The sequence below is a fragment of the Phalacrocorax carbo genome, chromosome 17 (genome assembly GCF_963921805.1).
Source record: "Phalacrocorax carbo chromosome 17, bPhaCar2.1, whole genome shotgun sequence".
In the NCBI taxonomy this organism is placed as follows: domain Eukaryota; kingdom Metazoa; phylum Chordata; class Aves; order Suliformes; family Phalacrocoracidae; genus Phalacrocorax; species Phalacrocorax carbo.
The window spans coordinates 12,329,255-12,345,871 of record NC_087529.1 but is presented as its reverse complement, the minus strand read 5'-3'; the positions used below and the strand labels follow the sequence as shown (position 1 = coordinate 12,345,871).

The 16,617-nt window shown below is 44.1% G+C and overlaps 1 protein-coding gene across 1 annotated transcript in view; it reads right to left on the bottom strand.

The window, feature by feature from the left end:
• The window catches only part of GALNT17 (polypeptide N-acetylgalactosaminyltransferase 17), a 221,134-nt gene that overhangs the window by 154,129 nt on the left and 50,388 nt on the right, over positions 1-16,617 (bottom strand). The window contains exon 2 of the mRNA XM_064467721.1: positions 5,879-6,062. Within this exon, the coding sequence (XP_064323791.1) occupies positions 5,879-6,062 (184 nt within the window). The remainder of the gene's footprint in view (positions 1-5,878; positions 6,063-16,617) is intronic.

Sequence of the window (16,617 nt, the reverse complement as noted above, 5' to 3'; positions counted from 1 at the left end):
ATCAGTCAACAATTATCTAGTGGGAGAGAAGATACACAACTAGTTCTGACTTTTTCCTAGACATGAAAGTATCTTTTAATACACTCCCACATACTGTTCAAACAGAATTTCACATATGAAACAGTCACGGGGTTTTTTTTTCATTCTTACACTGTCTTGATTCCTCGATAGTTTTTCCTTTGGTTATTTGATGAAGAAAAATCACTATGCCTTGCCTCTTTTCCTTGCTACTGTTTGAATGTAAGATTGAAAAAAAAAAAAGAAAAAACTCTTTGCAAAAGGTAAAATAAGTTATTGTGCATGCAAGAGAGAAAGAGCTCTTTTGACCTCCTTTGTTTGCAATAAACAGCAATGACTACAAATAAACAGTCATGAAACTATTTCCCAGCAAATATCACCAGCATAATTCAAGTAGTTTATTTTTTTCTTCTTAAGCGCTGTCCTTCTCCTCAGACTCATTTCATCAAGCCTGGCTAAACACCCTAGGGCAGGACATGACTAAGTAACTGGCATAATATCACAAATGTGCGACTCCAGGAACGTTCCAGCTCCTAAAAACTTGAGGAAACCACAAATAAAGAGCTCTCTTGCTGCAATAATATTTGCAGATCTCGGCCATATCTACCAAAAATAATATGCTTGCTTGGGCAGGGGGGGAAGGCAAAAAAGCGTTTTACTTCAAGCAATGTTTGAACGAGGTTGTATGCCTTCTATTTTGGGGAAGAAACAACACGCTAGGATAAATGTGATGCCAGACATATGAAGCACCATACAGAGCAGCCTCCTGCCCAAGTCACAACACACGTGGAGAAAGTATCTCATTTCAGTATCTTGGTACAGGAGAAAACTGAGACAAAGGCACCTGCAAAGCCAGGTCTTTAGTTATTTCCATAGTGGAAGAGATTTGCTCTTCGTCACAAGACGATAAATAAATATGATGGCACATAAACCTACAGAGACTTTCCTGAGCCCCACCAGAGCCAGCCACAGGGCACAGGCTGAGCCTCACAGCACAAATCATCATCAGTCTTAGGGGCTTCCCCTGTAGACTCCAAGGGCAGACAGGACCAGCGTCCAGCACAGGACGAGAACGTCTTGGGGACCCAAGAGAGATGTGAAGGCAGGTGTTGCCTCACAGGCAGAAGACTGAATGACAGGTCTGCAAGGCCCATCCTCCTGGACAGTCCTGATATTTCTAAGTCACATCCACATTCATGACTTTCCAAAGACATGTTCAGTTTTGCTTATAAAACCAAAATCCAATTCCTTGGCCCAGCAACACTCCAGTAACCTGAGTGGAAACTGAGACCCAAAGGTAGCCCATGGCAGCAGGCAAGAGGCTCTGCAAGGGTGGGAAGAGACCCCAGAGGGAGCAGTGCCTCCTGCTGCAGGTTGCTCCCTGCACCCTAGAACATGTTCCAGCACCCAGTATGTACACGCTGAGAACCCCCAAAGGGCACACACAGACCACTTTAAATAAAAGTAAAATGAAGAATGGATTTAGTTCCTTTAAATTAAATTGTCAAAGAACAACCCAAAGTTTTCTCTGAAACCATCTCTTCCACTATATCCCAAAGAAAGACTTGCAACTAGCTGCTCCACAGAAATCTCTGATAAAACCAGCTGAAGCCAGATGTTGCTAAAAAGCCCAATTGCTCCCAGGTTCCCAAGAAAGGCAGCTACAGAAATAAACTGGCGATTCAGTCACTTGAGTGTAATGACTCTGACTCAACCCCCAGACACGCCACTAGGAAAAATTAAAATCAAGTCAGTGATATGTAACTGTTTAATCTTTAGCAATGGCTTCCAGGTGATGGCGTAGCTCTACCCAGGGCATCACTCCTGGGGTCCAGCTAGTAAATGCAAACTTTTTTCACATGCTGCGAAAACAGAAAAGCAGATCAAGCTCCGCATACACACCACCAATGGTCTTCCATGCTTTGCCTGACCCATATGCAGGGCCCACAAGGCAGGCAGGAGGAAGGGGCAGGGTCTCCTGGTGAGGAAACCCTCGAAACCTCTGAAAACCCAGCTGCGGAAGTTGCGTATCACATCGGTTTTCCTCTTCACTTTAGTATCTTGAAGCTCGCCTGCATGAGAACAGCTGTTGAGAGATTCACAGCAGCAGGCGTATGTCAGCTTCACCCAATGATTCAATAGTCCTAACAATTGTGGGTATTATTTTTCTTAAATCCACTCCTTAATCCCATAATGCCATAAAATACCACTGAATCAGAGCTTAGCAGGATTCCAGAAAGGAACAAACTTTTAAAGAGATAATGAGAACTCCACACTTATATTGGGTAGGATTGAAAAGAGAGAACAGAGAAGACAGAATGTACCAGATGGGCAGATTATTTCATAGTTTTCCTTAATATGATTTCTTCAGCCTGAAGCATCTGGTAATTCCACAATCGGAGATTAGATACTGGATAAGATGGACAGGCAGGCTGATCTAACACAGCAATTTTTATTTTCCCTCTACATATGGGAGGGGTTCCCATTAAATCATACACCACAGAATAAAATAGAGGTGCATAAAATCTAGCATTAAAGCAGGGAATGTTCGCAGCCCCCAGGATCCCATGTAAATACACTTCACTTTCAATAAAGAAAACAACACCTCTTCTTAAACCCCCCCATCATTCACAGGCAAGCAGGACATGCTGCGAATTGATCAACAATAAAGCGCACAGACCAGCCTTGTCCTTCACAGTTGTTGCAGAAAATTGAAGAAAATCCCTCCAGCTCATTTTTTGGAGACTTGTGTAGAAGTCCTGCAGCCTGCGGGCAGCACCTTGGGTACTTTCAATCTAGAAACAGTAATTGTTTTCCAGAACACGCAGGAATCTCATCTTAAAGTCTAAAAACCTAATCAAGCAAGATAGAAATGTGTTGCCTATGTCTTTCTCATTACACCACTGTTCCGCAGCAAGACTTGAAATAAGGGCCCTTGCACCAAAATCCTAGTCCTCCCTTATTTTCGCCAAAGGAGTAACTTTCTCAGTCATCCAAAATGCAATACCATTATCTGAATCACTCTAAAAGCACATTGCATTGCACACCCAGCTCAACCTTCCCTGCTCAGCAGAAGGCCAGGATCAGAAATACTAGTATTAATGAGTTCAAGACTAAGGTCTTACAGGCACAGCTCCCTTATGGTACCAGTACCACAAACTTATTTCAGGTATCCATATGATCAGCAGCACTTTTTCGGGAATCACTCAGGTGTAAAACCTAATACTGCTCAAGCGGTAAAAGGCAGGATAGACTTTCTACCCTCCAGGCCAGGTGAGCAGCCTCAGCTTTTAAAGACAAGAAAATAAATCTCTCAAACTGCAATTCATAACCAAAATAGGGATAGTAATCCAAACCACCAAAAGAAAGACACCACAGCTCCCCAAATCAAGAAAGCAAGGCACTCTACCCCCACTCCCGGTGCTGGGAAAGACCTTACCTTCTCCCAAGGACCACCCTGCATCCAACACCTCTCAGACCATTCTCTCCAGGGAAACTCGCCTCTATCCTTTCTGCTGCCTCTGGGCAGGGACTCAAAAGGCCATCAGCTGGGACTCATGATACCTCCTCATTGCCAACACCTGCCTGGAAATCATGCTGAGCAGGGACACCTGCATCTCCGAACCCTTAGGGATGCTGACCACAAGGTGGAGGGAATCTGCACACAGAAAAATTACAAAACATGCCAAGTTTTCCCTAAATGCCCCTTACTCCCTTTCACTTTGGTGACAGTCACAAAGAGGGGGTAGGAAAAGGACTAGGAGGTCTGATCCAGCACTGCTCAGCACTCAGAAAAGTGACACTTGACCACATTAATCTTTTTCTTTAAAAGAATAGAAAATTGAAAGGAAAGAACACATAAGCCACTGCTAGTCACAGTCCAAGCCCATCAGCATTCCGGATGCTGAACAGCCTTTAGTAGAACCAAACAGGCTTCACTATTATATTTAAAACTAATACATGCTTTGTAATGCTTATCAGCTGGAGGGTTTTCAACAGTTTTTCCCCACTAATGCTGCAATTTCAAAACGATTTAGGCTAATTTCCTTTGACTTGAATCTATTTTAATCAGAGACCAGGATACTTGACTTAAATGGTTTGTATTAAACCGTTCATAAAATCAGCCATAAAACTGCATGCACAAAATAGCGAATGGATCTTGAAGTCAGAACTAGAAAAAGCTGAAACTTTTCAAATCCTCCAGCAAACTCAAGCCTATTTCACAACCAGACCAACCACTCTCTTACAATACCAAGACAACTGATCCCTAAAAAAGTAGTAATAACCAAAACACAGTCCTGAAGTTATTGCATAGATAAAAGATACTAAGCTATACAGCTGCAGTCAGTACCCACAAATTCTCTCCAAATTATTAGCCCAGTTCCAAAATGATGCATATTTAATAAACTGCTGTGTTTGTTCTGTCCTCTCTACCACCCTCCCATGAAATGACAGATAGCAGCATGAGGAAGAACACAATGCAAACCTAAAAAATGTCAGAATTAATCCTTTTCTTCCCCCAAGATCTGAAAAAACATTACTTCTCAAATTAATTCTCACAAAGTAATGCTGGCTTTGCTAGAAGTCAGAGTTCTGGATGAGAAATGAAAATAAGAAGCTCAGGCTCAGGTAACTGCTAGAGAAGGTCTCACTTCAAGGATTTGTCATTGTAGTGGGATTTGCATATCATATAGCCAAAGGTGCAATTTGTACCTGCAATTCATTTTGGCCAGATGAACCGTACCAGCAGAATTGGAGGCTGGGCCTCCATTCCTTTGAAAACTCATCCAAATATTTCGGTTGTCAGTGGTTGACAGCCTTGGAAACTCTGAGTGGCTGCTCGAAATTCATGCAGCATGCAGAGAAGTGAAGGAACAAAAGCTCTCCATGCTCTCACATCCTTAACAACTTGCCAGTACACTGGAGGCATGTAGCTGCACCCCCTTGCTGCATGATTTTCAATGGTTTGCAGATGCCAAGCAATAGCTTTGTCACTGTCCTAATGACAGGCATTGGACATGTATCTTTCAGAATCTAAAACCCTCTCAGCTCATTTTATTTTTTTTTTTAATCAGGGATTTCTCTCCAGGCCTGGACAAATTGACACATTCCTATTTTGGGGGACACTCTGCTAGCCACATCTGAAATTAACTTTCATAACAATGCACTTACAGCATGTCTTTGCTTGCACTCTTAATAAAATTATTTGACAGCTCATTTAAAGTATATTCTTCTGTAGTGCTTAGCAGGTAAACATCATCGGCACCTTTGTCTTAAAAAGCCATTCTGGAAAAACAGCAGAGGAAGACTATTGCCACCTGAGCCACTGGGCTCCCTTCAAAGGCGCCTGCGCAGATCTCCAAGAGGAGATCCCACAGCAGCATCGCAGCAGGACTGCGCTGGGAGGAGTGCGAGGGCAGCTGGAAAGCCCCAGAGGTCTCGCAGGGACACGGAGGACCTGACCAGGGAGGAGAGAGTGAGAGTCTTTGCACACATTCACAGGGTAACGAACACCAGAGGCCAACAGCGCAGTGAACAGCCCTTCGCTGACGAAAGCAGATATGAGCTTCTGATCGCATTACTACCACCCAGAATAATGTCTTGCTTTAGGAAAATAACAAGCGAGCAAGAGAGATGAGAGTGGGAAGAAATTTGCTTTTCTTCCCCCCGATAAATCATCTTTATGAACTATCTCGGTTTCAGCCAAACTACACCGGTTGCTCATTACTGAGCACGGCCCTGTGAACGATAAGGAGGGAAGAGCAAACAGTATCACTCAAAAATACGAAGCAACCATCACTCCTGGCTCTCGGATGATACCTACGCATGTGCGCGCCTTCATGGAGCAACTGGTACTTACTTGGTTGGACGATAATCTGGTATGGAACGATCCAGCGAAATTTTCTCACTGAGGTAGGAGTTGTAGCCATATTTCTCATGTGGTCCCTTCGCTTTCTCCTCCTCCTCAGGGGACAGGGTGGCTGGAAGCCCACCTTTACCACGTCCACCATAGCCTTCAATGAGACCAAGTGACTTGGACAGACCTTGAGAGAAAAAAAACACAACATCTCTGTTAAAATTTATCACTGTTATTTCCCAGCTATCAAGGAAACAAAAATAATCTGAAAACCCAGGGTGTTTTGCTTTGGTGCCCTAAAAACTTTTCGCATTGTAGCTCTTTGGCCCAATGCTGGAACGAAAATGACTCAAGTCTTGAAATACTTCATGGCTTACGTACAGTGTTTGGATAGCTCAGCCACCAGCATCCAGCTGATAACCTGTCCCAGGGATCTGTGCATTTATTTAGTTGTTAGGAAGGTTATTTAGGCCTCCTTCCCACTCTCAGAGAGGTAATTACATATAAGGTTAGATGTCCCCAGGAGAAGGGTAGGTTGAACACAGAATAAGAACAAAATAGGGCTGGTTAACTGCCAACTGAATGAATTTTTGCTCGGTATGAACAGTGAACAGCATACAAATGTTATGGATTTAAAAACAATTTCCCCTCAAAGCTTTCTTATCTTTTAAAGTATAGCATTCCCAGACCTTTATCAAGCAGAATTATTTATTTATATCTGCATAGCTGAAGGAAATAGGCAAAGTTCAAAATGAGCTGCACAAAGGGAGCTATATTGATGATTTGGTGGTAACTGTGGGAAGCCAAGTTCATGCTCATGTTATTATTTATTATACAGGAGACCTGGAATTTTAATATTTTTCATTAGCAGAGACTCACACTCTTCTTTTTGTCAGAAACAAAAAAAAATTCAATGTCTTTTTTGTTGTTATGTTTTTAAATAAAGACACTAGGGTATATTCCCCTTTGTTTTAATGGCAGAGCCCTGACTCTCAGAGCAGAACAGACTGTCATCACCACTGATGCTTAGGAAGGGACAATAACCTTGAGATTATGCACAGGGCTTCATGATCCAAGGGCATGGTCCAGTTCCCAAACCTACTACAGATTTCCATCACCCCGGACAAAACACTCTGCCTCCCCATCTACAAGACGCAGAATTAAACACTTTTTTCCTCAAAAAGCAGTATTGTGAGGCAGTAAGAAAATTCACCTATGAATGTAAATCACAGTTTGAAGCACTTGAATAGAAATTATTATTATTATTATTATTCCTTCAGACAAGGAACCTCTAAGCAGCCTCCCTACTAGGGAGCTTCTGAGGGTTGATGGAGTCCCTCTGACCACACTGGGCTTGATTAGATTCTATCTGAGGACTATAAAAATACATCAACTGCAAGGAGCAGCTGGCTGTGATGTGGGGATGGACTAAATATCCATCTCTAGGCTCAGCAATGGCCAGAGGAGTAAGTCAAGAAAGCTGGGGAAGGTGAAACTTTCTGGCCGGCAGAAGGCCAGCAGATTGCTCCGCAAACTTCCTAACCCCAAATGGCTGGAAGGACCAAGGTTCAGCTTGCTTCCAAAGACAATAGATACCAATTTCATTTCAGACCCAGGCTCCAACCAAATTAAAACACTATTTTTAAAAACATATACTCACGAAGAGACAATTCTTCTCAAAATTACTATTTCTTTATGAAAAACAGATCTTTTCTACTCAGGGACAGTGTACCTGTAGATATATACATTTCCTTAGGATACCCTAGATCATGTCTTGTTTCTTATTACACCAAAAAGACAAAAGAGCTTCCTCAGTTCATCAGCTGAGGGTTTTACTACTATAACAGATGCATTCTAGCAGCAATTCAGTTTAAAATTTTAATTCCTTCTTCACCTTTTCCATGAAACGTTTCCACAAAAATCCATAGGAAATTGCCTTACTGTCTATGAATGCTAGTTCTTGGCTGGAAAGACTGTAACACAGAGCTATGAAGCCCTTCCATGGCATCTAGCGTGCTCATACTTCTACTACAGGTATCCTCAGGATCTACCAGTTTGCTTTTAAAGCTTGATTTTGCTTTTCTTCATTTGTTTTAATGAACATTTCTCACTTCCCTGGTGCTTTTGTTACTGGTGCTTTGAATCTACACATCTGTAAGATGGGCTGAAGAGAAGTGGGAAATTTCTGAGCTGGGTTAGGGAACCTAACCTAACCTTCCCTAGGTTGTGGAACCTGGGCTTCCCGCACAGTGGGATACCAGAACCCCTAACATCACAGCACCTTGCTCTGTTTAAAGCGGGTTTAAAAACCCACAAGCTTGGTTTATTACCAACAGATTAGAATTGTTTAACTCAGGCACCCAAGGCAGCACTTCTGCCAGAGCTCTGCACTTGAAGTCAACAGGCAAAGACTAACCCCTCCAAGGTCAATTCATCCACCGCAAGATCTGGTTCAGTCTCTAGAGGTGCTTACCTCTGCCTTGACTGAGGTAATCGGGCTTCCAACTACAGCATCTGGGTAAAGTATCTTAAATTAAAGGCAAGGAATCTGGCTCTCAGTGTTCAAAATACCAACAGCCACAGGAACTAGCTACACCAGCCCTTTCCATATTGCTCAGCCTGATGGACCTGAGCTGATATTAGCAGCAGTAGGAGATGCCCAGAGCAAGGATGTCTCTGCCAAGGAATTCAGCTGGCTGCACCAAAACTGCAGGCTGGGTGTACTCTACTGACAAACCTTCAATCCTCATCTACCAGCCATGGGGAGCTGCTGGACAGCACAAGGACAACCTCCTTGCTTGTCCATCTGTGGGTTTTATTACAAAATATTGATACACAAGGGGATTGTGCACGCTCCACCTCTCCCAAAATACAGTCAAGACACGGGCAGTGCCAACATAGATGCACCTGTGCCCCCATGCCCTCAGCTGTTGCAAGGCAGCAGGCTTTGCTGCGACAAGGCAAAATGAAGGTCCTGGTGAAGTGAAGCCTCTCTGTTAACTACAGAGGCACCAGAGGAATGCCAAGACAGGACTTTATATTCAGCAGCTTTGACTGACAAGCCTATAATGCCATTAAATGCTTTATTCCAAGACCATAATCATGACAACTAGACACTGCCCCGCCAGCATACATTTCTCTCTCTTCACTAAGTATATTCCCTTATTTCTGCATACAGACGTCTCAGTCCTTTTACTACTATAAAGCCTGCCTCAGTAAGTACAGAGAAATCTGTGTCATTTAACCAAAGGAATCAATTAAGGTGATGGATTCGCACGTGTTGGGCAGGGCACTACCCTGAGACAATCATCCTCTCTTTCAGTGCCACCCAGGATAGCAAACACCCCCTCAGGGTAGTCACAAAGATGAATATTCCCAGGTGTGATGTGACAGGGAGGATCTACGTGCCTGTCTCTGTGCTGGTTAAACATTTCATCCTCCAGTTCAGGCTGTCAGAAGGGTTCATCCGTGAAGCTGGGATGTCACTTTGGTGCATGGCACTTCGAAGCAAGGTTCAGGTAATGTTTGGCAAGAAAGATAATTCACATCCAAAGAGAAGAGGAAGAAATTTGCTTCCAACTGGCTGAAAAGGTGCCTCAGGAGAGGCAGGATTGAGCAGACCCTCATCCAGCCAATCCATTCATTCATTCCTTTTTATTTGCCCCATTTTAGGGCTGCACTAAGAAGCACACATTTCTGTGGCTTCAGAGGCCTTTCCTATGGCTTCAGAAATTATCCTCAGCCCAGCCCGTGTGGCTTCTTCAGCTGGGCAGGAACCCATGGAAAGCTCCTTCTTGGCAGGGAGCTCCCGAGGCTTTGCATTAACTTCTGTCCGCGGGAGGCAGAGACACCCACACACCGCCCAAGCCTAAGTGAAGGGCCCATCTGATCTCCGAAGCCCCTCTGTCAGTCCCTGCGAGCACTGCCGTCACCGCAGCAGGGCCCCGGCCCGCACCGCGAGCCGAGAGCCATGGGCTGCATATTTCTGGAGGCAGCACATACACCTTACATTTTCTCTTTGCCCTTCACAGCCTTCATTAAGTTGTTTGGGACTCAAAGGATAAGCAATCTCTCATATCGTGTTCAAATGGCATAACGCTGCAAATGGAGGATTAAGTGCCTCCGGTGATGCAGGAGCAGAAAGGGGAAATCACCTCTGAAGCCCGTTGGTCCCCACACAGAGGGCTGGCTTCCAGCACGGCCTTCTGCCGGGGCCTCTCGCTACCACGCGCTTGTAGCATCGCCACACTTCGAAAACCTCCAGCCCTTTGCCAAACCTGTCTGAAACTGGCCCAGAAGGGCCAGAAGTTACACAGAGAGACACAACGAGCAAGAAAGGGCAAGAGCATGATCCCATCTGCTTATTTCCTTGAAGGACTGGGCTAAAAAGTAAAGAGTCAGAGCTGTTCCCCAGTCACGGACCAAATCCTTTATCATTCTGGGCAGACACCAAAGCAGAAGTGCTGAACCACTGCCAAAAAGTCTCTCCTGATGCCTGCTCCAGCCTATCTACAGTGATAAACAGTGATAATCCCTCACAAAAAAGCTTGATCTTTGGAGTGAATTCACTCCCTAGTGAACCTTGCAAGCTCATGAGATGGTAATGGGCTGCATCTAGATTAGATCAGAGCTCTGAACAGTTGCGAGCTTCACTCATCCTTAAACCACATTCACCCAACAAGTACCTAAGAAACAAAATGAGGATTATTTTTTTTTCCAGAATCCCCTAAAACATCTGAACTTTGCAACAAAAGGCATGTATTGCTCTTATATTGCAGGAATAGAAGGAAAAAAAGACACCTCTTAAGAGCTGCTAAGATCTGAGCGACTCCTGCTGAAACGGCCAGGCATCAGATCCCCTGGGAACTGACAAAGAGTTGGTTTTCTTCAAGGTGATATTAAAATTTAATCTCTACAGCAAAATTATTCCTCGACTGAGTACAGTTCTAGTAAATATATTATTCTCTCCTTAAACTGGCAGTATATTTCTTAAGGAGACAGGAGTTTTCTAGGACAGAGAAAATCTTTGGTAAGATACAATATAATATGATACACAGCCTTCATTTATACAGCACCCAGCCAAACAGGCTCCCCAGGTAGCAGGCGTGTTGGAAAAGCATTTTGCTACATGTCACCCCAGATGAAAGAAAACGTTAACCCTACCGATATAAACCTTAGCTGAGGAAAGTCTTTCATTAGAAAGCTAGGGAAGAGGGAAGAGGATCTGAAATTGAAAAGCATTTCTGAGAAACAGGGGTCCTCAGCCTTAACACTTGGGGTGGAGGAGGGAAAAGAACAGGAAGGAATCATATACGAAAGGTTTCTGGAAAAGGAAATTTTTTAGTTGCATCCTTCCGTGTTTGTTTCTGCCATCCTGCTGCACGAGTTACAGAGATCGTCTAGCTCAGATCGAAAGGCACATTCCTGTAGGAAAGAGACACACGAAGCCCTCCTCAAGAAGAAATAAATAATCCTGAAATGGTCCTGAAAAATAAGGGAAGCATAAAGAGAAAATTAAAGTAGATGCCTTTGACAAAGTACAGCTTTTATTAAGCTAAGCACCACAGATCTTCCAGCCAAAATAGCTCTCCCAGGGATGTGTGCTTCTGGCCTCACTTCAGCCAGAGAATTGAAGGCTAACAAGAAATTCCTGACTCAGGGAAAAAAAGCAGAAAAGATGAGGTGAATGGCCTGATACCTGCCGTGCGTTACACTGCGGATATTGCCTCTGCGTGACCTCTCAGCGAAGATGGAAAGAGGATACAACAGATAGGCTTTTAGGGGTATTTTATGAGAAACTCAAATAGATACCAAAGGGCAAAATGTCATAGGTAATGCTAGAAATTATGGAAAACTGCTGAAGTTTTTAGTGCTGTCGTGCTGATCGCTGCGAATACAGGCGATTAAAGGGAGAACTCATTAACCATAAGGGTAATTGGCAGACTAACAGGCACCAATTTTCCCTTGCAGCTTTGGTGGAACCTGAGACCTGGGATTTTCTCTTTTCTCCCTGCAGCAGTTTTTACACAATTTTTACCCAGTCTTTGCTCAAACCTTTTGTTTATTAAAGTAAATAACACAAATTCCTCCGACTGTAGGTTACACCTACATAACTGCAACCGTGTGCTGTACAGGGGCTATGGAAACTGTCTAGGGACTACCAAATACAACTGGCTCTGTCAGCTCCCTTTGTTCTCCCTGCCTCCCCAAAGCATCCTTACACTCTCGAAAAGGAAACCAAAAGTAGTAGTAAATGGATTAGAAGATCAGAGATCACTGGGGGCGGGTGGGGGGGGTGGGGGGAAGAGCGGGGACAGGACACCAATATGAAGTTTAAAGATCAGTTTAAATGCTGGAGTCCAGTGGAAAAATCAGTATTCCCCTGAATCCTGTACAATTTTATTCAGTGTACACGCTAGGTATGTTTTTCCCAGGGCTGACCGCTTATCAGAAGCCAGTATATCCCCAAAATCAGATGCTGCAGCAGGCTTCTGACAAATCCCCCTTGCTAAAGGATCAATGCTATCACCTTCCATTTGGACAGTACTTTTCCAGTAAGCTGTCATTTAGCATATCTGAACATCTCCTTCAGCTGCAAGGATCTGACAAAGCTGTTTGGCACACTTTGCCATGCAAATGATTTGTTGGTTTACCGCAGAGATAAACACAAACGTGATGACTGGCGAAAGGTGGTTTCAAGAAAATTTCAAACCTCTGGCTTCACGCTGAATGACAAATACCAACTCAAAAAAAGCAGCAGACGGATGCTGCTGGGCCCATGCTTGGCAAGCAGGGACTTCAGCCAGACACAGACTAACTGAAAATATAGCATATTTTACCTGTAATCCAACATATTTCACCTCCAAAAAAGCTCCTGTGTATGTAAAGTTAATAGAATAAATTCACTACAATGAATTTGTCCAACAAACCATTAAGATTTCACTTAAAACTGGGACAGGTGGGTGTGTGAGAATCATGCACGTGTTCCAGCAGCCCGGCCAGGCAAGCACCAAAAGGGGCTGCCCAGGACAGGCACAGCTCCTCATTATTAATTAGATTTAAGGAGAGAGTAGATGAACATCTGTATCAAGAATTATTTAAGTACGGCTGTGCTTACATCGTTCCAGGAACAGTCAGAACAATGTCAAGGTTTCTTCCCACCTTGTACTCTACGAAAAGGATGGGAGAAGAGAGCACGGTTAGACTGCAGAGAGTCTAAAGTCTCATTTGAAATATTTTAACATAAATATACATTTACACACATATATATGTATATATGTACATACATACACATATTCAGAATTGAAGTTTTCTTATCTATATGGAAATGAAAACACGGAGAAATTACCTGCAGAGCCAGAGGGAGGATCAGCGCCCATCGCAAGGAGAATATAGTCATCAGGAGAATTTCAAAGCCAATCTCACCCTGTTTAGGCCATTACACTACCAAGTTCTGGTTGCAAATGATAATTTCCCAATCAAGATTCGCCTCAGGCACAAAATAACAGAAATCCTTCAACTGGCTGAGGCTGTTTAGTTCAGAGGAATGATTTAGTTGATTCTAAAACCGGGGACTAGTAGACGAGCTTGGACATAGATCTATGCTCCCTGAAAGTCTGAAGACAGATATTAGTGTCTACGATTTTGCTTCACATTTTTAAAAATAACTTGTTGAAAAAAAGGCAGGACTTAGCAACAGAACTGGGTTGGAGTCAGAAAACCATAGAGACCTGGCTAGGAAAAGCTCTCTGCGGCTCAGCAGGGAAAACAGGCAGTGCTTCAATGGGACACTTATGCACAGAAATCCCGTTCAGATACGAAAGACAAGACTGAAGGTGATTTACATCCCAAGGAAAACCCTGGATACGTGCAAAGCATTCCTGGCAGTTTAATTTGAGCAAAGCTCTTCCCAAGCTTGTACCGACATAACCACGCCAGGAGATGCCCTGCTGCTGGGAGCTCTCCCTTTCAAAGGGGAAACTCAAACCCAGAGGCCAATGGCTTACACTTGGTAAAAGTTTGTCTCAAATGACCAGTTACACTGTGCTGCCCTCAGCGTGGTTGACAGTTTTGAATGGATATGGCTTTCCTGGGCTCCTCCAACCTTCACCTCATGCTCCGCTGCGCATGGTGTTCAGCAGCTGGTGTTTGCACCCCAAAGCTGTAGGAAAAGGGATACCTGTGACTGGTACGCAGTTCATAGTGCTTTTTGGGATGAAATATGCTGAAATAAGCCACATCGTTACATCAGCAGGTGCAAGATACGTGCGTCGTAAGAAGGGATATATATTTTGCAGGCAAGGCATTGACATATTTGAGGCAGTTGCCAAGTAATGGAGTGACATATGCAGCACCAGCAGCTGACTCTCAAATCCAGATAACAGACTTGGATCTATCCGCGAGGGGGGATGGATGAAGTCTATTTGCAGAAAAGGCAAAGAAAATAACGCGTTGTAGCAATCTCACTTGCACATTATGACACAAATACAAATTTGTATCTCTAACATATGGGACCATCATATTCTGGAAATATCTGTGTTATTTAATGGAAAGGAGGGGTGGGGAAGGGGGAAGAAAGGCAAAAATGCAACATCTAACAAAAAGCAAAACCAGGGTCAAAAACATCATCAAGATCATTTAGTGAGATGTCTGACTCCAGGCACACTGCATTCATTTTCAAGATGTTGAAAAGCTCCAGAGACCTCACTTTATTAAGCCCTGCCTAAGGCCTGCTTTCAAGGATCCAGTCTTACTGGGATGCAGGCAGAACCATTTCCCCAACAACAACACAGCAACATATTTCCATGAAGTGTTTAGAACAGTCTAATGCAACCTTCTCACTGTTGTTTTAAATTGGCATAAAGCATCATGAAGAACTGTCAAGCCTAGGTAGCAATAAAAAAGCAAAGAGTACTTTTAGAATCATAGAATGAATCATAGAACGCCCTGAGCTGGAAGGGACCCACAAGGGTCATCAAGTCCAACTCCTGTCCCTGCACAGGACAACCCCAAATTTACACCATGTCTCTGAGGGCCTTGTCCAAGTGCTTCTTGAACAGCGTCAGGCTGGTGCCGTGATGCCTCCCTGGGGAGCCTGTTCCAGATGGCACCTTAGAAAATAGAAACACGCTCAGGTAGAGATTTACCATTAAAAAGTTTTTAGTTAAGGTTCTTCCCCTGCCCCTCACCCCCATTTTGTTCCCAGAAGGCAGGGAACCAGGGGATGACATTTGAGAGGCCCCTGTCGCCCTGTAAAGCCTGACCGCCACCAGTGGCTTTCCCAGCCCAACCACCCAAGCATTGCTTTCTCAGCGCGACACGTATAAAGTTGGGGCGGGGGGGGAGGGAATCGATGGAAGAGCACCCAATGCACCAGGCGCAAGTAATGAGACCTAATTAGAGAGAACAGATGCCCAGCATACCAGAGCAAGTGCCCCCCAGCACAACACAGCATCCTGGGCCATGCAGCTTGATTCAGAGGCAATACAGAGGATTTGTATGGCTTAAAACCTCCTTTTTGGTGAGACACTCTAGCATCAGCAATCTGCGTTCAATTTATTTCAAGGACCCTTTCTCCTCACCGTTGGTCACTCTAGTGGCTGCAGACAAAATGCTCCCCAGGCTTCTCTCTCTGGACCTTTCTTGCCTTTTCCCCCTCTTAAGACCAGACTAGTAACATGTAAGCAGGGATGAGCCATAAATCTGCTGAGTCCCCCTCTCGTCCCAGAGCCTCAAGACACGCAACTGCTACTACGGATGCTCTGCGAGAGGCGAATTCTCTGTATGGAAGCGAGGTATCACAGCTTCTCTTCACATTGACAGCAGCAATATTAAAGAGCAACACTAAAAGCTTTGTCCAGCAATACATCTGCTGTGAGTTAACATACAGCCATCCAAAACCTGATGAAGTATCATAAGAAGAGTCTGTATTAGGAGCCTACCAATGCAGTATAACATAAACCATGGCAGGACTTCACATTAAAAATCTGATACTGTTCCAATAACTTCAAAGATCAATTTTGGGTGCGTCACCATTCAAAAGACAGACAAGGTCCTTGGTCCGTGCACCTAATGGGGTATTGATTCAGGAAACCCCTAAGTGCTAGCTCTGCACTTCACGGGCTTTGCCGAAGCAGCCAAGCTTCCCCCCGCGCACCACACACCCCGACTGACTCAGTGCCTACCGGATAGCTTGGGAACAGGAGCTGGGATTGGAAAGGTCAAGGGTAAAAGCAATCCTGCATATTTACACTGGTCAGCCATGAGCCTGTTTGGGTGATGAATTAAGCAATTGCCTGCAGCTTTATTTTTAGAAGGTAGATTGCAATTCAAGCAAATACAAACTCCCATTGAGTTTGTATATCTGGGCAAATGGGCAAATGCAAACTTGCCCATTTGAGCTGCCTGGAAATCAGTCTGGCAGGACACGTGGCTACATGCAAGACCTGCTCAGAGAAGGTGGCAGGAGCAACAGAGACAGCAAGAGCAGCTCTTTTGCCCAGAGAATTTATAGATGCCCCATCACTGGAAGCGTTCACGGTCAGGTTGGATGGGGCTTAGAGCAACCGTTGGAAGCAGATGATCTCTAAAGTCTCCTTCCAATCCAAACCATTCCATGATACTGTGATGCTGCACTAAGGTCTCCTCATTTATTTTGAGACCCAACCCAAGCATCAGAATGCACAAGGAAAAATTAGGATACATTGCTCATTATAACATCTTCTGTAATATAGGCAGTTTAA